Here is a 21700-nt window from a genome sequence, read left to right on the forward strand (position 1 = left end):
ACAGAAGAAATTAAGGAAGAAATTAGAAAGTTCTCACAATTTAATGAAAATGAAAACACATCACAAAGGAACCTGTGGAATACAACAAAAGCAGTGGTGAGAAGAAACTTTACAGCTCTAAGCACACTCATAAAGAAAACAGAAACAGCTCAAGTAAATAACCTCATGATGGAACTAGGTAGAACCTATATTGTAAAAATGGCCAGACCTCAAACTCTACTACAGAGCCATAATAACATAAAACAGCATGGTTTTGGCATAAAAATAGACCTGAAGATCAGTGGAATAGATTAGAAGACCCAGAAATAAAACCATATACTTACAGTTATATTTGATAAGGGATCCAAAGGCATACAGTGGAAACAGATAGCCTCTTCAACAATTGGGGTTGGGAAAACTGGGCATCCATATGCAGAAAACTGAAAGTGGATCCCTGTTTGTCACCATACACCAATATCAATTCAAAGTTGATCAGACCTCAATGTCAGACCTGAAACACTTTGAAAAGAGGGAGTAGGAGAAACATTAGAACATAGGTAAAGGTAGAAACTTCTTGAATGGAGTCCCAGGGGCACAACTGATAGGAGAGAGATTTGACAAGAGATTTATTTTATCAAAATAACAAGTTTCTGCACAGTAAAGGACACAGTTACTAAATGAAAAAGCCAACAAATATATGAGACAAAAGCCTAATATCCCTTATATACAAGGAGATCAAGAAACCCCTCCCAAACCTAATGAACCAATTTCTAAATGGGCTAAGGAGCTAAGGAGAGGCTTCTCAGAAGAAGAGGTAAGAATGTCAAAGAAACACCTAAGGAAATGCTCATGATCGTTAGTCTAAGGGAAATGCAAATCAAAACAACTCTGAGATTCCATTTCACCCCAGTAACATTGGCCAACATTGTGAATTCAAACAACAGCAAATGTTGGTGGGAATGTGGGGAAAAAGCAACCTTACTGCACCTATTGGTGGGAATGTAGACTAGTACAACCACTCTGGAAAGCAGTCTGGAGGTTCCTCAGAAAACTAAACATAGACCTACCTTACAAGCCAGCCATATCACTCCTGGGCATCTACCCTGAACATATTCACAACTGCCAAGATACCTCACAATAGATGACTAAATATTTTTTTTAATTTGGTACCTATACACAACAGAATTGTACACAGCCATTAGAAAGAATAAAATAATGTCATTTGCAGGAAAATAGATGGAACTAGCACAAATCTATGTCTTATTCTGTACAAATATCAGTCCTAAATGGTCAAAAAGTTTAATGAAACTACTATAAGAAAATATATGGCAAACCCTACCATAATTATTTTCTGAATAGGCCTCTAATTGCCCAGTGCATAAGAGTGGGAACTGATGGATGGAACTGTATAAAATTACAAGAAAATCCTATGCATCAAAAGAAACATTTTTCAGATCATACAGAATCCAAATAATGGAAAAATCTTTTCCAGCTATTCCCCATAAAAAGATTAATATCCATAATATACAAAGAGCTCAAAAAGTTAAACAAAAGAGAAAATCTAATTAATAAACAAGTTGGATATAGTTCCCAGGCTAATAAACTTATGAAAAACAGTTCAATATCTTTAGCAAGAAACAGTGCAAAAAAGAACACACCAAGATAAAAAACAGTGACTACAGGGGATAGATAAACCACAAGGGGGAAAATAAAAGAAGAATTAACTTCAAACAGTACATTAAAGCAACAACAACAACAAAAGAAACCCTCATTTCCATATCTTGGATTCTTGTATATATGTTTATCTGATTTAGTGAGACAAAGGACAAGATTGGAATCAATGCAACAGCGATATTCACAAGACACTCACAAGACACTATGTTGGAAATGACCTTTACAACTTGGAGGGGGAGGGGAGTTGGGGGGAGGGAAAGTGGGAGAAAACAAGGGAGGGGGTAATACTGTTCAACAAGAAATGTACTCATTGCTTACGTAACTGTAACACCTCTGTACATCACCTTCACGATACAATACAACACAATACATTTAAAAAATGATCGCATCACACCCTAGTCAGAATAGCAATCAAGGAAACAAACAACAAATTCCAGGGAGGAAGTAAGGACAGAGCAGCCCTCATATACTTACAGCGCAAATGTAAACTGTAGAATTGCTATGGAAATCTGTATTGAGGTTCCTCCAAAAAGTAGAAATAGATCTATCTTAGGATTCCACTGTACAACTATTCAACATATTAGTAGTATAACTCAATACACAAGAGACACTTGCACACTTGTTTATTATAGCACTGTTTACAGTAGCCAAACTTTGGAGTTAGCTGAGTTGTGCAACAATCAATGAATGGACAAATGAAATATGGTATACCTATATTACAGGAATATTGCGCTCACTCATAAAAAAACAATGCCATTTACTGGCAAGTGGATGAAACTGGAGATCATTTCGTTGAGTGAGATAAGCTCAAAAATCCAAATATCAAATGTTTTCCCCTATTTGTAGATATATACTTAAAGTTGTGATGTTGATATGAGGAGGATTATGAAGATAGTGATGATTAATGAGTTGTAAACATAAAGTGTTTTTTTTGAAGGATATCAGTGGAAGGACAAATGAAAGAATACTAAGGAGTCAAGAAGACTGAAAAATGCAGTGCGCATGCGCGCACACACACACACACACACACACACACACACACACACACACACACACACATACACACACACACACACACACACACACACACACACACACACACACACACAAAGTGAGTATAGTGAAATCTACCAAAAGCTCTTTGCAAAATGGAAGAGGAAGAAAAAGACAAATGTGGTTAAGGAGGTTAATTTCTTCCAAGTGTACTACGTAAACATTTGACAATGACACAGTGAAAGCCCCTCACACCAGAAATGTGTGCTAATTAAAAATTGAAAAATAATGTATTATCAATTAGCTCTGCATTCTACAGTGTGTACTTACAAGTAATAATTCCTTCTTTTACCTTTTCTAAAATGAAAGTATAGTGGGAGCTTGAAAACTGCAATAGGTTAGCTAGGTATTAAATTCTGAAAACAACAATCTGCATAGTCATAGTTGACCTTTTGTCAAAACAGCACATCATCCCAATCTGAGTCTTTCCCACAATTAGTCTACTTACTCTTAGTATTTCTTACGAAAATAGTTACCGTTCAATTCTTTGGAAGCTTTCTGTTCACCAACTAATTTAACTTCATCAGATTTCTTTTTCTTCTTTGGAGAAACTTAAAAGAAATAATAATAAAATATTTAATTTTCATGGTGATGGAAACTGAATTTCCTAAGATAGACTTATCTTTCAAGTCTGAGAGGTGGCAAAACACCTGCTAATCTGCAGGATGGATTGAGATAGGAGAAGATGGAGAGATGGGAAATGGTAAAAATAAAATACTATACTTTCAAGTTAAAGAAGACAGGAGATTCAACTATTTCTCCTGGTAGAACAGAAAAAAAATGTCATGGTCTAGTAAAACATGTAATAAATCTCTTGCTTATGGACTTGTATACCAGCATAGAACAGGGCTGAAGATTCCTAGCTGGCTGGCTATTACATTTCTTGGATTTTCCTTACAGCCTGGAATAAGCAAATAGAGTTTCTTATCTTAATAGCTAAAGAAACAACTTATTTAGTTTTGTATACATATATCTATCCCTTTTTGTGATAGAGGAAGTGTAGCTTCTTTTAAGCATGTTAGTGGGAAATACTCTCATTACATAAATGCTCAATGTTCATTTATGTGAGACCCTATCACCTTACTGGTTGGTCACTGAAGCAGAGTTTTCTAATACTCCTTTTCTGTTTCTCTTTAGAACTTTTGTGCATTATTATAGTGGTATTTCATTAGCAAAATATATCATTTTAATATTTTGTAACTTCAATAGTGCAAATTAAAATTCTTAATATGTTACTTTTTTCCAAAGAGAATGTGAAACCAACTTTTTCAGATTGCTACTTAATTCAATATTTTTTACTACATGACATTATTAAGATATTGGGATGCATATAACTATAGTAATTTTCAATCTGAACCATGAGATTAATATCATTGCCTCAATGAAAAATGTATTTAATCAATTCTACTTAGCAAACATGTATCTAGTATACATACTTTTTAAACATGTATCACCACAAATGTGGAAACTTTTACAAATGGTTATGACATTAAGAGATGTAATACATTACGAATGCTACAGCTTATTAAATGGATTCAAAGGAGAGAGACCTTCCAATTAGGAACCTGAAGAAAGATTAATGGAGTGTATATAGAGCATGATTTGGTAGATGTGGGGAGCAGAAAACTGTAGGCTGAGAAAATTGATTAGAGTAGTAAAGTGGGACATTTAACCTGTATTTTAGGAACGATCAATACTGGCATTTGATCAGAGCAATGAAATAAGTGCTGGAATTTGGAGGATCTTTATGTAAGTTATTATCTTTGGTTTTAGACAAAGAAATTCTCATGGAAAAATTAAAACATTTGCCTCACCTATTTGGATGGCAAGAAAGATAACACAGAGTGGTATTTAGTAGTCAGCTTCAGATGTGGGTCATTTTGCCACTAGGCTATTAGTGCCATCTTCCAGGGTACAGTGTGTAACCAAATAGAAAAGTTAGAGTAAGACTGAACTTTGTGTATTGCTGATCATTTGCCCAAGCAGTGTGAATCACAATATACAGGTAATAGTTTGGGGGTGGGGCAGAAGAAGAAAGCATCACTAAGTGAGGAGTATTAACTAAGGAGCTGCCTATAAAAATGGATTTGAGTCAGGTCAAAGTAGAAATGAAGTGAGACTAGTTGGTTATCTTCTGGAGTGGTGCAGATAGGACATATAAGGAAGGAACAGGATTGACTGTCATGTGCTGACCCAATGTTATAGAGTCACAGTCAAAACCAGTGTACTGTTTACATTCTAGCCATTAACTACTGATATCTCACTAAAATTTTTCAAATGAAGTGTTTATGAGCTGAGTATCACAGTTATTGCTCTCTATATTTCTCCTTTTAGATTTTCATCTTTATTTTTCTTTCTTTCTTCCCCCATTTTCTGTATATCCCTTCTTCTTCCTTCCCCTCCTCTATGTCCTAATAATGCCCCTTCTTATTGACAACATAGCAGAACACTGTGCTGCTCTGTAACAAATTTGCATGAGCTAACTAGTAAAAACCACATCATTTTATGTGTGGAGAAAAGAGTAAAAATTGCAATACAGACAAACATTTTTCTTGAACCCTCAGCTAAAATATTTCTTATGCTGTTTACATATATGTATACTTTTCAGCATTCATGCTATCAGAAATAGTAAGATCAAGTGTTGTTGCTAAGCAGGTAGAAACACAGCACTATGTATTATGAAGAAGTTTTTCATAGATTAGCATATCCATTTAGCTACGCCACCCCTTACTATGCTCACATTCATAGATTGTTCCATCTTGTCCTCCGTATTCATATGAGTTCTTTCCTGTATCTTCTTTAAATCCTGTGTCTTGCATTTTTTGTAAATGGTAAGCCATTTTTTTCTCTATCATGGCTTGTTTCTAAAATATTAGAGACAACACATTAACTAATATCAGTTTGCCATTATAAAAGCCAGAAAAGCACGCTAGAAACTGTCAATTGTGTCTCCTGACTTGTAAGTTTACATAGAGAACAAACAGGAAAGTAGAAAAGAATAAGTTTCTATTTCTATACAAATATAAAGAAAGTTCTTGACACTTAGGGTAATTTATTTTACTGCACAGATTTTTGCTGGTTATTTTGGAGAATGAATTTGAAAACTTTTCTGCCCAACACTAACCACAAGACATTAACCTCCAGATCACAGCCTTCAGAGCTGCTATGATTGCATGTGTGAACCATCCACTAGCTATGAGCTTAATTTGTATTTTCCAGTGTTTGTTTATAAATCTCTTTTTCCAAACATTTTTGGAGGAAACTCTCTCAAAATTTACCCCCTCTTTCGCTCCTAGAAATATAGAGGGGTAACTTTTCTGAGATCAACAGTGTGCACAGATTTCTCTTTATTTTTTGTCTATTATCATTTTTGCTTCAGGAGTTTTAGTCAATGTTTTTGTCAGCACTTGAGATTATACAAACATATATACACATATATGCACATATATACATATATATAAACATATACACAAATGCTTATCTATGTCATCTCAAGTTATGTACTTAATGTGTAGGATTAGAGTTATCAAAATACTTTGTCCTTAATATTTTTGTGCAAAACAATTTGTGTCGGTCTATTTGGGAGGCATCTTCTGCTCTTTAGCATATTTTTTATATTATTTTGTTTTATTTATTGTAAAGATGCTGTACAGAGGGGTTACAGTTATATGAGCAAGGCAATGAATACATTACTTGTCAATCATTGTTACCCCTTCCCTGTTGCTGTCCCACTATCCCTTGTCTCCCTGACCTCCCACACTCCTCCCCAATCCCTGCCTGAAGTTGTAAAGTTCGTTTCCAATATACTGTCTTGTAGGTATCATTTTTTCAATTGGTCATTCTGTGTCCTTGTTTCACCTTTTTGTTATACCCCTTCTCCTCCCCAGATTAGACAATATATATACAAGTTGGAGGGTACCAAAATCAAGTACAGTGACAACAGGGGACATATCATAGGGGGAAGAACACACAGAGGAAACAAAAAAATCACATAGTACATTTAAAACAACAACAACAACAACAAAGATAGACCTCTTGTGTCCATATCTTGGGGTTCATTTCACTTAGCATCATCTTATATGACCATATTACATAGTGTTTGAGCTTTTCAACTCATCTGATAAGATTATTTTATATGTATACTAATTATTGAAAATAAGGGAAACCATGGAACCTAAATTTCTTTGGGACTGGCTTACTTCACTGAATACGATTTTTTCTAAGCCTTTTCATTTCCTAACAAATGGAGTGGTGGTGTTCTTTCATTAGATTAAACTCAGCCTTGCAAGTTTGATCTTCTATTTCAGTTGTTTTAGCCAATTCAATTTAATGAATTTTTATAAAAAGTTAGAATTAGTTTATCAATTTCTATGGAAAAAAATCTTCCTATAATTTTCATTCAAGTTGTAATAATACTTTGAATCAGTCTGGGCACACTTGCTCTCTTGAGAATATCAAGGTTCTGCTGCTAGAATCAGGTCTGTCTCTTCACGGATTTAGCTCTGCTTAATTTCTTGTTTCAGTTTAGACTTTAGTGAATATCTTTCTCTTGGTGAAACAGTAGCAATTTCTATGCTTCAGTGGCTTCAGTGACTCTATCACTAGTGTGGATCAGATTACCCATATCAATCGGGAGCCTATGGTCAGAGGACCTGTCTAATGGCTGGTTCTTTCCTGGTTGTATGTTCATCCTTTATCCAAGTCAAAACCAAAATTAACCAAGGCTCTTTGAAAAGAAATTGACATAGAGTGAAAAATGAAGAGGAATCTGGAGCACTGTATTAGACACAGAAAAAAAAAGATACTCTTAAGACACAGAAAAAAAAAGATACTCTTAAGAGTTTTCTGGAAATAAAAAAGAAGCCAACTTTGTGAGATCTTCCGGATAAAACTGCAGTGAAAAGTCTGGCTCACTTCTATAATTCTAACTACTTGAGAGGTGGAGATGGAAAGGATCAAAGACCTTATTTGAAAAATAGCAGAAAGAAAAAGAGGTGGCAGTATGGGTCAAGTGGAAGACTGCTTGATAGCATACACAATATCCTGAGTTTAACCCAGTTCTACTTAAAATAACATTGAAAATGAAAGCACCATAAAATACGAATGCCCCTAAATTGGAATAAGTTGAGCCTGCCACATGAGCAATGAGTCTCAGAAAGAACTAAAAAGTATAATGTACCAAACTGAGTGGAAGACAAATACATGTACTTCATGAACTTCAGTTTTAATACTTGTACAAAATAGCTCTATATTGTTATATTGCAATACCAACTATGTAACTCTTACATTTACTCCTGTTTTTTCAGAGCAAAACTATCTATAAAACTGTTATTAATAGCATTAGATCCATGCTTATTGTCATTCAGTGTTGTAAATACAGGCTTTTTAGTCAACAGGTACTTTACAAGAATATATGAGGTGTTTCCCTATTGAAAGAAAACATGGATAAAATCATGCTGCATGGACATGTGTGGCTGTGTGGACAGTGGAGACAATGAGGCAGTGAGAACAGACACAGGTTTTCTCATTTTCTACTTTCTGATTCACACTCAAAATCACACAATAGTACATGGTACTAGACACACGTAAATATTATTGGTGGGTAAAAGCTAAGAAAATTTTTCAAGAATTTCAGGTTCAAAGGAAATAAAGCATGACAAGTTTTAAAGGAATTACAGCTGTGGTATATAGTATGAAAATGGAGTCCAAAGTATTTGCACCAAGGATGGTACTTCTTACATTTGTCTTTCATGTAAGTTTATCTGATTTTGGAAAGAGAAGGAGAATCACAGAAGTAGTGGGCCAAAGGGTGAACCAATTCAACAGTGATGCTTAACTAGACACTATTTTGGAAACTTTACAAGTTGGGAGGAAGGGAAGTTGGGAGTAGAAAAAGTGGGAGAAGAAGAGGGATCGGGTACCACTGTTCAAAGAGAAATGCACCCATTATCTGACTTATGTAACTGTAACTCCTTTGTACATCACCTTTACAATAAAATTTAAGTTAAAAAATAAATAAAATCTTAGTCGTTAAAAATAGAGTAAAATTATCCAGAGCTCAATGGGGTGGCAGTGGCTGGCAGCTGGCTCTGGGACTTGTAATCTCAGCTACTTAGGAGGCTGAGGGAGTAGATCACTTGAGCCCAGAGAAGTTCAAGGACAACCTTGGAAAATAGCAAGACCCAGTATCAAAGAAATAACAACAGAAAACAAAAGGACTCAACAAATAAAAAACAAGTTTATAACTTTCAGCTCTGTATAATGCATGTCATTTAGGGCATATTTATGGTTTATAGTCCCATCCCAAAATGATTTTTACCTTCAAAAAAAAAACTTGAACAAAAGCTCTTCAGCAAGTTCAATGTAAATGTGAAACTGTCCTATGTCCTACCTTTTTGTCACTCTCTTCTCTGCTCTTTCGCCGTTGTTCTTCTACTCTCTGCTCTCTTTTAACGTCTTCTCCAATCTTTGTCAGGAGCAACATCTCCTTTGTCTTCCACTCCTGGAAGATACAATGTTACCATGTTTCCTATGTGTTCCCATCCAAGTACCACCTTCCTGTTTGGTCTCACTGCTAAGAAAATGACAGGAGCCAATGGCCTAACAGAAAAATGGTCAAGCATAGTGAAAGCCATGGAGAGATTTTAGAAGTCTTTTGGTTGTGACATCGGGAAAGTGAGTCTGATTATTATTACTATCATTATGTTACTAAAATTAAACTTAAAAAAATCCTCTACAGGATTGTTAGTAAGATAAGGTTCAGTAACTTCCTCTCTGGTTTTTATTTTAATCTTTAAGTAGTTGTACACAATAGTTTCATCTCAACAGGTTAGGTTACTAGTATGGTGTGCATCTTGACCACTGTCATCTTTTCATTTATCCCTCCATTGATCCCAAATTCCACTCACCTCACAGTGGTCTTTAAGAGCAGAAAATATGTTGTCTGCCCTACTCTTTTATGTACAAACCTAGATGGCCTAGCCATGAAGTTAAGTTGTGTGGGTTTAAAATTACTTCGAGTTGAATAGACTTCAATCAATATGGACTAGAGATAATAATTGTTTACAAATCAAAAAATGGCAGGTAATTTTTGTCACTATTTTAAATGTTATACATCACCTCCTCAATTTTTCTGCGCAGATTCAGTTTTTTTCTTGTGTATTCTCGTTGTCGCCTCTCTTCTCTATCCATTCGGAGCAGGCGTTGCTCCTCTGCCGTGCGCTCCACTTGCTCTAATTCCTTACTTATCATGTCTAAGTACCTGGAGCACAAAGGTACACATATTATTGGAGGTGAATTCTTCCCACGGACTTAATGTTCCAAACCATGTTCTTATTCATTTTCATTTTCTGAACTGAAAGAATTTTACTTTATTTTATCTCCTAGGACTTTTCGTGGACCTTCAAGCCATACTGACTCATAATGTTTTGCTCATGTTAAAAATCTTACTACAGTCCCAGCTCTTAGGATGGCCAGGGCAATGGGGAAACGTAAAGCAATCTAATTAAAAATATTGGCCCAATAAGCAAATATTCCTAAAAATGGGTTTAGGATACTAAATTTGCAAGGAAGGCTCAGATCAATGAAGAAATTATTCCATAGACAAAAAATACAGATTCACATTTCTTAAGAACAAAGTGGGGACTTATTTCTTGCTTATTTACAAGTCTTATTGTCTTTAGTCATTTACATACCAGATTTGTTTGTTTTTGTCAGTCCTGGGGCTTGAACTCTGGGCCTGGGCACTGTCTCTGAGCTCTTCAGCTCAAGGCAAGCACTCTACCACTTGAGCCATAGCACCACTTCCAGTTTTCTGGTGGTTAATTAGAGATAAGAGTCTTGTGGACTTTCTGGTCCAAGCTGGCTTTGAACCACGATCCTCAGATCTCAGCCTCCTGAGTAGCTAGGATTACAGGCATGAGCCACCAGCACCTGGCTACATATTAGATTTTAAATGGCATTAAGATGAAATGAAACCATAGAATGTAAAAATGAGACAATGCAAACTAATATCTTACCCCAATGAAGGAAAAGGAAAGTATCATCCCTTTATACCCTAAGAAATGACCTTGAGAATGCAATGTTAAGACTGAGTATATTTAGTTAATATCAGAATGAATCTACCTTTTTTGGAGATGATACACATTCTATATTTGCATCAAAGTTTTAAAATGTCCTGCTTCTGAACTTGCCCTAAACTTCCTCAAACTTAATATAGTTAGTCCTTAATGACAGGTTGTAAAAATGTGTTATTTTTGGTGGCATTTGCTGTCAATATTTCTCTGGATTTTAGATCTGGATTTCCCTCAGTTTTCTGTGTGGCTTATGTCTTGTGTTTTAGAATGACTGACTTCAGAAATTTCCCTTCATAATCCCACCATCTGAATCTTGTACTTGGTCTTCTTTCTCTCCTTCCCACTTGAGTACAGAGGAATTGAGTAATATCTACCACATGAAAAACAAAACAAGCAAACCCTGCCTTGAATGCTTTCCAGAATTTTCAAATTTATTTGAATACACAATAGATTTGCAAAATAGGTACTCATTTCCACCTTACCTGTGCCTTATTAACCGCTCCTGGTCCTTAACAGACTGGGGGCTCTCCTGTAACAACCAGTTCTGAAACTGTGCAACATCTGTTTCATTGCGTTGCTGCAGCTTATGGAGTTGTTTTGCAATCATTTCCTGTTTGGAAAAAAATGAATTATTTACATTTTCCAGAAATGAAAGTCATTGAAATTCCTTTATTTTATAAATGATTAACTGCAAGCAAGTCTATTTTAAATTCTTTAAAGGCATGTACAAATGATCCAAATAAACATGTCATCACGCTGAATATGACAAACATTGTATTTGTTTACCTATGATAAACCTATGATACTGGGCTCTGTAATATAAAAAGTCTAAGCACAGAGAACAGCAGTACTCCTTTTATCTTAACTTTAGAACATAAAATTGTGAAAATATACTTAAACTTGAATTTACACTCTCACATTCATCTTATATAAAACTTTTGAGTGAAAAAGAAGTCACTACTTATTGTCGTAATTCCAAACATTACACCTCATTTACCATCAATGTGTGTGATTGATGTGTGGATTCAAACACTCAGGGCACCTGTTATTTCAGTTTCTTGAAAGACATTATTGATATTATGGAAGTGAACATCTCCTCTTGTGAAACTGATTAGATTTACAGCTTCAGAATATTGCTATCGCAATAGATAATTCTTACTGGCATCAGATTCTTAATAGCAATGTCATCAATGAACTAATTACTGAATAAATTAATTCAGCTACCTATGCAGGGATTGATATCTGACCTCATATTCCTTTCTCCTTGATCAAATATAGCACCACTCAAATATTTAATCCTGTTCTAAGTTTTCACTTGGAAAAGTATTTAATTGCTTTATCATTAAAAGGTGAAATATTAGAATAAGATTCCATATATCAATAAGCCTTTATTTAACCTTTACTTACACAAAGTTTAAGTGTGTTAACTTACTTGTTCTCTTAAATAGTTTCTTTCAAAATCTAATTTCAAGCTGGTAAGATATTGTCTGTACTTATTCAATTCTTTCAAGGTACATACAATCTAAAAGCAAAAATATAAGTTTATAAATATTATAAACATGAAAATATTAAGAAATTAACAATAACTCTCCAGAGAAAAAATAACAATGACGTATAACTTTATGATACTTTTGTTATCAAGAGTAACAATTTACTATGGTATCATGGATGGTATCTTTTTACATTTGTTATTCCATAGAAAATTCCTCTCCAAAATCTGACTTGATTATTGTGACTTACATTGTAAGAAATTTAGAATTCACAATTAGTTATTAAAATAACAATTTCAAATAATTATAATCAGATTGTTGTTGTACATATAAGTATTCTCTAGTCCCAAATAATATTTTTGCAGAATTTAAAAAAGCTAAATTTTCTTACTTTCTATTTTGTCTCGGGGTTCTATAAAGTGTATAGGATAAAATTGTAGAGGGCAATTAGGCACAGTACTGTGATTCAGCTGGGAAAATTTGTATAGCTTTTGTCCCTCAAATTACCCATAACCTTTGATATTTACAATGAACATAAAGGCAAAAAAAATAGCTCCACTTGTTTTCTGATTCCTGAATATTTGGTAGAAGGGTTCTAAGTATCATCTCATAACCAAGCTAAATGTTTAAAGATGATATTGAGGTAGAAGCAAACACCAAACATTGAAAATAATAAATGATTAAAAAATAACATAACTGTAATTTTTAACCTACTTTATTATTGCTGGTGATGTAGCCACCTTTCTTTAATCTCCTGAGGATATCTTTGCGTTTATAATACTCCCTTAAATGTGGATCGTGGAGACTTTTGTACTGGGTTTCCAAAAGTCGACAGTAAGGATCAGTCAGGTTAAAATCATAGGAAGGTCGAAAAAGCTGCAAACACAGATTTTTACAGTATTACAAAAGTAAAATAAATGACATTTCACTTTTAAATAACCTATTGGAATGAGTATAAAACAAACCATTGCAGGAGGAAACTGAACTGGGTGATAAACCACCAACAGAACTTTGGACATGAGAATTGCCTTTCTTCTTTTCTTAGCTTACAATGAATGGCTGCCTCACTGTTAGCTCTTCACCTCAACTGCTTCAGCCTCTGACCCTTAGTTGAAGAAAATAGAAGGGAAAGAGAGGGAATGGTATCTAATTTCAAAGGAATAAAGCCAAAGGAAGGATTGTCCCTTTGAAGCCCTCACTCTTCCAAGTCAGTACACCATATTTAAAAGATAATGTGTACGTGTATACATATATATATATAAAGAGATATATTCATAGATATATACAACACTATGTATATTACCATATTTATATTTATATAATGTATTTATATTTTATATGTTAGCATATTTATAAGATAAAGTTTTAATTGTAATTGTTATACTTCATTGGAAAACAGCAATCTTTCAATATGGGTAAAAGTTGATGCCAATAGATGTTAAAAATTTGGGGTTGAGTCTTGAGTTAATGAAACAAATTTAATGTCAATCAGAAGAAAAGTCAATGTTTGCATCATATAGTTTCAGAACATGAATAACGAGCTTTAGAACCTACTCACAAGAAATGAGTCCTTCCTCAATGAATAAAGACCAAACATCACCTCATATAACAATTAACCAAGAGAGGAAGGAAGAGACAATTGTGTTAATGTTTCTTTATTTTTTCCTTTATAGGAATTTTCAACTCATTGAGGAGTTAAAACATTACAAAACAAGTTCTTGGTTAATTGTTCAAAAGTAGCATGTGAGTACCTGTTAAAGGAAAAGCAGAAGATGGAAGCAGGTATATAAGTTATTCTAGTGTTAATATTGCATTTCTTCTGTTTTGAGTTTGCTTTGCAAAAGCAACACAAGTTTTAGCACATAGCAATGACAAATCAAGAACCAGGGGGAAAATAAATAGGAATCTGTTTGGGAGGTGGAAAAAAACACATAGAATTTTCCCTTCCATGAAAGACTTGTACCAATTCCAACATCCCTACAGTCATAAGCTTATGATTTCTGTGTTTAATTTGTCTTTGGATATAACTAGAGTCTAATGCATGGATACTCAAGAGACTGATTATATGGAACCCTACAAACATAGATAGATTGCTTTGTTTAGTAGCAAAGCGAATAGACAGGAGGTACATGATAGTGTAGTTACACTTTATATTTAAAACTGTTCCAGCGACTCATGCCTGTGATCCTAGCTACTCAGAAGGGTGAGAACTGAGGATGGCAGTTTGAAGCCAGCCAGGGCAAGTCCATGAGACTCTTTTCTCCAATTGAAAATCCAAATGCCAGAAGTGGAGATAGAGCTATGGTTCAAGTGGTAGAGCACTAGCTTTGAGCACAAGTTTCTTTGTTGTTTCTGACCTCAACACTGAACACCAATCCTTTCCAATTCGGCTCATCAGAAAACTGATTAATAAGTACTTCTCTGAGGAAACAAGTGAAGGAAATCTATAGCATAAAATCTTGAACTCAGTGTGACAAGATTAGATGTCCACTTATATTCCTGAAAGGAGAGAATCAATAATAGTAAGTCAAGGAAGGGACTGATTCTGTTTCACTTGGATGGTGACATTTTGTCAACTTTTGTTTTTATGTTTACTTTTATCTACGATAGGTATGTTTCTTAAGTTGAAGCCTGATCAACTCATTTGTGAAGAGTAAGTATGTTGAACAAATTCAGGATAACCCTTCCATTAGCAATTTATGTTACTTGTTTTTCTTAAAATATATAAATGATTAGAAATATTGATTGATTTGATATCAGACTGAGAGAAAAAATAGTCTCACAAAGTCAGCCTTAAGTCTGTTGACTGATTATAGTTAAATATATTTTGGAAGTATGTAATAATATACAATTATTTGAACATTAACAGACAAATCGATTTTTACAGGAAAAGTTTTCTCACTAAGACAGGCTTTAGGACTAGTAAGTAATTATAGTTAAATGTATTTTGGAAGTATATAATAGACCATTATTTGAAAAGTAATAGAAAAATTGATTTTTACAGAAACAAAAAGGGCAATGCTGTGAGCATAGTTCAAGAAACTGCAAAAAATACAGCTTACAATAAATAGATTTGTGTCACTATATCAGTAGTATGTCATGCACATTTTGGCAAACTTAGTTTGTATACATGTGACTCAAATTTTGTGAGGTCAGTTTATTTTTAAACTGAAAAAGAAAAAGGGGACTGATAAATAATTTAAGCAATAAAGCCAATTCTAGTATTCTCCTATCGCCTTTACCTTCTATCAGAATCAAAGCACCATATTCAAAAGATAAAGGAATAATACCATTATATTTCAATCATTGGAAAAAGAATAGAAAAAAATTACTATGATTTAAAGTAATTGCTTCTTAGAGCTATTATTTATACATGTTTCTAGAATATATGAAATTTAAATATGTATATAAATTATGCAATGTTCAAATCAAAGTAGACTTGTATTTTCTCAATAAGCACCATTCATTACAGTGGTAACATTCAAGTTTCATTATTATATTCACTCTACAGTGTAATGAAGCACCAGAACTTTAAAAAATCCTATCTAACTGTAACTTAATAATTATTAAGAGGGAAAATAGAGGGAGGGAGGAATAGAGAGAGATTAAAAAGAATGCATTTGACATATTTTTAATTAGCATGTAGAATAGCCTGGGTTTTTTTATTAATGTGAAATTTTTTTCCAAATGTTATAGACTGAACAGTCCTCATTCCACTTTCACTATGTATTACTTTCTTAATTCCCAATGACATCAGATGTTGAAGCTTTGGGGGGGTGGTAATTAAGTCTTGAAGGTCATGCTTTACAAATGAGACAAATGACCTTGTAAAAACACCACAGAGAGCTCACTAGTTCTCTTTCTGCCACAAGAGAATCATAATCAGAACCCAACCTTGTCGTATTTTGATATCAGACCTCTGGCTCCCAGAACTGTGATATGTAAATTTCTTAGCTTTATGATATGTAGTCTACATTGCTCTGTTATAGGAGCCCCAAGTGACTAAGATACCTGACCAGTGTCAAATATCAAGGAACCCTACTTATTTCCAACGACATCATAGACAGTGAAAGAGTAGAGTTAGAGATAGAAGATCAATGTTGAAAACTATTTTTTTTAAGATGAAAGGGTTTAAGGGAAAAAAACATGGTAATCTACAATGTAATTGTTAGGGAAGAACATTCAAGGCAAGAATATGTGACCTCTGAGCAAAGAGAGGGTAATTGGGATCAGTGATAGTTTACAAAGACCCTTGATGCATGATTCAGTCACTGGGAGAAGAAGGAGTTCTCCAGGTTTGAGGATAAAGTACATAAAAACACATAAGTATTTTCATGGTGAGGAGAGGTGGGTATTGAAGATAGGAATCTGAAGATGAGTCTCTTTTAGGAACAAAGACTGGGCTAATGCTGAGGTCTTCTAGAAACAGAGGTTGGAGTTTTCATCTAATAAAGTGAGTTGCCAGAAAAATGGCAAATTGACCTTTCCTCACTTTGCGTGAAAAAAGACATACCCCATAAACCACAGAAAAATACTTTATAGAGAATTTAGTCCCTGTTATTGTTGGTTAAAATGCAAAGACTAATGAAAGGCCAGTCAACATTGACAATTTTTCACCTTTCAATCAATCTTATTTCTATGTAAATTAAAAATCACTACATAGACATGAAGTTTTATTATTTTAAAAAGTCTACATGCTTTCATATAAACTTCTCTTTGAGAACCTAAATTTTCTGGCTCAAGATTTAGTCTAAACCCTAGTGAAGTTGCTTAATCTGCATTCTAAATAATATCTTCAGTATGACCTGGTTTGGTTGTTTTTGTTATTGTTATTTTCATTACTTTATTGTTGTTGTGAATGTTGGATTCCTGTAATGTCCTTTAGATACTAACGTCTCTGAATTTAGAGCAAGTAGAAAAGGGTAAAGAAAACTACTGTTAAACAATTTTAAAACATATTTTTACCTTTTCACTTATATTCGTAGTAAAATATATTGAATCACTTCCTGGGATCACAGGTAGCTTGACCCCAAGGGGCAGATCCAGTAGCTGAGCTGCTCCCACCCCGGGAAACTGGGTTTTGTGGGCTCCCTGTCAGATATAATTGGTGATTTTTGTCTTTTAGGTAATGTTCATTTAGTTTAGGCTAATCTCCTCCCGTTCTCCACCCTCTCCAACCAAAGAAACCCAAGAATCATTCAGAGTTTTGAAGGGCCCGCTCTACAAGACACCCCTAGATCCACCCACTCCCTAGCTGGACGGTTAGAACCACGCGACCCACTGCGTGGGGGTCTCCACCAGGCCCCACCGAGAACATCGACGCCAGGCTATGACCACTCACGTCTCCACACTGCTGACTGTCCGTGGCCACGTTGCTGGTGGCTGTTTTGTTGGCGGCGACATTGGCAGCCTTGGAGCAGGAGCTGAGGTACAGTTCCATGGCTGGCTTGTGTCCTGAGCCTCACCGCCAATCTGCCCTGACCCTTCCCTAGACTCCCTTCCCCGTCCTTTCTCTGTCCCGACCGGACCAGTACTGGCCAGTGGACCCACTGTCCCCGAGGCCTCACCCCCGCGTTCCTACCGGAAACGTTGGAGGCCATGGGGCCAGGGGGCGGGGTCGTGGTCTCCATCCAGGGCCTTTGGAACTTGGGGACCTGATTCCATTCCCTGTGGGCTGACTGGGGACTATTAGCTCTAGAGGTATAATCGAAGAGATTCACAGTCCAGACTTGTTTGCTTTCTGAAACTATCTTCCATCAGACAATCCCAATTCCAATGCACATAAACTTTACTGGTGAGAACTGGCTAAAATCTGAGAGCAGAGATCCGGGAAGAATCTAAGACATCTATTTTCGGACAGAGGCTTGCTTTCTTGTTCTATAGACATTGTGAGCACCCCATATCCACCCCATATCGTTCCTCCTCCGGTCTCTCACAGCTTCTGCGTCTTCCTCTTTTCCTTTTAGCTGTCTTCATCTCTCTTGCTGTGTGTGTGTGTGTGTGTGTGTGTGTGTGTGTGTGTGTGTTCTACTTTATTATTTCCCTGAATCCTCATCTCAACCATCCACTCAAAATCTGAAATTCCCAGTTCTTTTCACTAGTGATTAAATGAAATGCCACAAGACTGGCAGTGTGCTGAACACGGACTTCCGAACTGCCTGGAATTGAAGGGCAAGAGACTTTACTGGCTCTACCAGGAGTTGGGATTTAGCCTCATGGGTTCTTTATCTCTCAGTTGTTTACTGTTATTTCTGTGTCCTTTAGAAATAATACTTGCCATTTATTAAAATTTTACTAATGTCCGATATTGTGACCAACATCTTTTAAAACAACTATTTCAATAGTTATTTCCAAATGAAAATATTTCAAAGATTTAGGAAAATGGTAATCACTGTTAAACATTGACTCCAGTGGCTGTGATATTTACTCTGTCATTATTCCATTTTTGTGTTGAGGATTCTTCTTTTGTGGCTTTTGTTCTCCTTTTTCTCAACTTGGCAATCAAACCTTTGTTAAACTTCTCCAGTAAAATCTTTTCTTTTTTCAACCAAGATAAGCCTTTTTTCATCTCTTCAACTCAAAACTCTGCCTCATGTACTCTACTACCAATTTCTCTACATATTTGTCATTTTTAATATAATGACATATAATAGATGCCTTTTTTTTTTTTTTGGTCTGTCGTGGTTCCTGAACTCTGGGCCTAGGCACTGTCCCTCAGCTCTTAGGTTCAAGGCTAGTGCTCTACCTCTTAAGCTACAGCACCATCTTGGGCTTTTTCTGCTTATGTGGTGCTGCGGAATCCAAACTAGGGCCTCATGCATGAAAGGAAACCACTCTACCACTGAGCCACCTTCCTATCCCATATATATATATATATATATATATATATATATATGCATATATATGTATATATATGTATGTATATATGTACATATATATGTGTCATTTTTAAATTATAAGAAGGTACAAATTGTTGGCATTTGCCTATTATTCCTATTTGTGTGTGTGTGTGTGTGTGTGTTGAGGAGGAGAAGGAGAGAAAATAGGGAGACGGAGAGGAAATAGGAGAGTGAGAGAATATGGTTGGTTGCAAAGTCTCTGTCCACCAGGCTGTAGATCTAAGGAAGGATTGTAGTTTGAACTCACAGAATTGCATTGCTCCCTGTTTGTTCTAGTTAAAACCTGAGATAATATGTGAGTGACTCATATTATGGAGGGCAATCTATTCGAAGTGTAATAATTTAAATACTAATCGATGCAATAACCAGGGGGGCCCTGATAATCAGCGTGGCCCTGTGGCCCAGCCCACTAGAGGGGGCAGGTATCTAGAGGTAAGCCTCACCACTCCAAGGACCAGGCCACCGGAGGGGGCGGGGCATCGAGAGGCTAAGGCTACCTCCCCATGGGCCATGGGCGTGCTACCTAAAGGGGCAGAGTGTGCTACTGGAGGGGATGGGGCGTTGAGCCCCACATGGATAGCTGAAGTGGTTGGACAATGGGCAGCTTGGGGAAAGAGCATGAATGGCAGTTGGAAACCGTTAGGCAGATGAATCCATTAATGCTGTTGCAGTGGGGAGGGGTGCAGTTCTGAGGCCTGCGAGTAGGGTAGAGAGCAGGGGAGCAGGGTGGAGAGTAGTCCCATTGAATTAGGGGAGTAGAGAGAGACAGAGAAGAGTGAGGGACAGCAGAAAGGGAAAGCCTGCCAGAGCAGAGTAGGATAGACCTGTGGAGAGAAGGACAAGCCTCCTTGAAAGGCCATCCGAGAGGTCATTTGGGGGTCTTCTCCGGAGATCATTTGGGATCTCCCCAGAAGGGCATTTGGACCTCCTGCAGAGGTCATTTGGGGCCTCCTTGAGGAGCCATTTGGGACCTTCCTCTAGAGAGGCCTGTACCTCTGTACATCCCAGAGCAGAGCAGGGCAGGGCAGGCCTGGAGAGTGGAGAGGCCTGCAGAGAAGGAGGAAGGGAAAAGCCTTCCCCTTTGGTGCTTTGGAGCTTTGGAGGTCTGAGGTTTGGGGGTTTGTAGACTGACTAATTGGTGGTTTGCAGACCAACTAATAAAGGTTGGAGGCTGCCTGTTGGAGGCTTGGAGGTTTGGTGGTCGAGGCTGCCCTTGGTTCTGGGTGTCTAGCCTAGGACAAGGTAGTCGCAGGCAACCTTTCTGGTGTAAATAGTGTAAATAAATTTGCTTGTTATCTTTAACTGTGCTTCAATGGATTTTCTTGCTCTTTAGAGGTCATAATTATCTAACAAATATCCTTAGACAAACCTCCAGAACAACATCAAGGCCCAGACAATTTGATTTACAGAATTAACCATCTCTTTTCATTAGAAGCTAGAAAACAGTTTAGAAGATGCATTTCAACTTAAGTCATACTCTTCAAAGTGATGAATTTAGTATTACATGAATTCATTCTGGACACTGGCTTTTCTGATTCCAGTTATTATTAGTCATTAATTATATTTAGTATTTATTTAAGGATTCATTCGATTGTTTTGTTTCCATCTAGTCTGATATATAATTTGAATAAGATAGGAAAACTCTTTTTCTTTGTTTTATTTTTGAGTTACACTACTTGTGAATGAACCCAGGATCTGACATGTGCTGGGCAAGTACTCTACCATTGCTCTACATCTCTGCTAGTTCTTTATAATGTTCCTTTTAAGTTGCTAGAATACCTAAGAAATGGCATGACCTACAGTAGCAACAGCACTTATTTATAGTTGGTATACTGACAGTCATAACAATTATATCTCTTAAGTCACATTTTCATTAGAAATTCAGAAGTTTTATCAAGAATTATTTCCTTTGACTGGGTGCCAGTGGCTCACACCTGTGAATCCTAGCTACTCAGAAGGCTCTTATTATTACATTGCAGTAATAATAATTCGCTCAACAGTTACAAATATAATTTGTACTTACAGAACTTACTGGATCCAATAGATTTTCAGAACTGAACTAAGCCCCCAAAAGAAGACAAATTTTGAAAAGTTTTTAGGACTCTATTTAGAATGGTTCAATCATGGTTCTGATGTTAAAAGTAAACAATGCTGAAGAAATAAATGGTATGTAATGTATTGGATTTGTTTTAGCTAAGACACCATTGGTGTTTGGGAGTGCTCTCCACTGTCAGGAGGCAGCGGTAGTTCTTTGAACCATCTGGCTTCCTCCCTGGGAGAACAGTAGGAATTATAAGTTAGCTGTAGGCTGGAAATGCCGCCCATAGCTGCCCTTGTCCCATGTGTGCAGAGCTCTGGCGTCCATCCCAAGCCTGCAAAGCGGCCATCAAAGCATAGCTCAGCACCCATCCTTGAAAACACTGTGAATGATCAGGGTCTCATTGAGGATCTATAACCCTCAATTCTTGGTTTTGGTCTTTGTGCCAGTCCTGGTACATGAACTCAGGGCCTGGGTCCTGTTCTTGAGCTT

The 21700-nt window shown here is 36.2% G+C and overlaps 1 protein-coding gene across 2 annotated transcripts in view; it reads right to left on the reverse strand.

The window, feature by feature from the left end:
• Fsip2 (fibrous sheath interacting protein 2) overlaps window positions 1–17809 on the reverse strand; it is a 77096-nt gene extending 59287 nt beyond the window's left edge. The window contains exons 1-9 of one of the 2 annotated variants that reach the window (XM_070019540.1): window positions 17613–17809; window positions 17237–17362; window positions 12986–13147; window positions 12214–12303; window positions 11264–11391; window positions 9826–9967; window positions 9098–9208; window positions 5447–5570; window positions 3183–3257 (exon numbers count right to left, since the gene is read on the reverse strand). In XM_070019540.1, coding sequence (XP_069875641.1) covers window positions 3183–3257; window positions 5447–5570; window positions 9098–9208; window positions 9826–9967; window positions 11264–11391; window positions 12214–12303; window positions 12986–13147; window positions 17237–17362; window positions 17613–17711 — 1057 coding nt within the window. In that variant the 5' untranslated portion in view covers window positions 17712–17809. The remainder of the gene's footprint in view (window positions 1–3182; window positions 3258–5446; window positions 5571–9097; window positions 9209–9825; window positions 9968–11263; window positions 11392–12213; window positions 12304–12985; window positions 13148–17236; window positions 17363–17612) is intronic. The other variant, XM_070019550.1, reaches the window with a different exon arrangement.
• Between the last annotated feature and the right edge of the window lie 3891 nt (window positions 17810–21700).

This window comes from Dipodomys merriami, unplaced genomic scaffold (assembly GCF_024711535.1).
Source record: "Dipodomys merriami isolate MVZ:Mamm:240054 unplaced genomic scaffold, mDipMer1.0.p SCAF_1, whole genome shotgun sequence".
Taxonomy (NCBI): Eukaryota; Metazoa; Chordata; class Mammalia; order Rodentia; family Heteromyidae; genus Dipodomys; species Dipodomys merriami.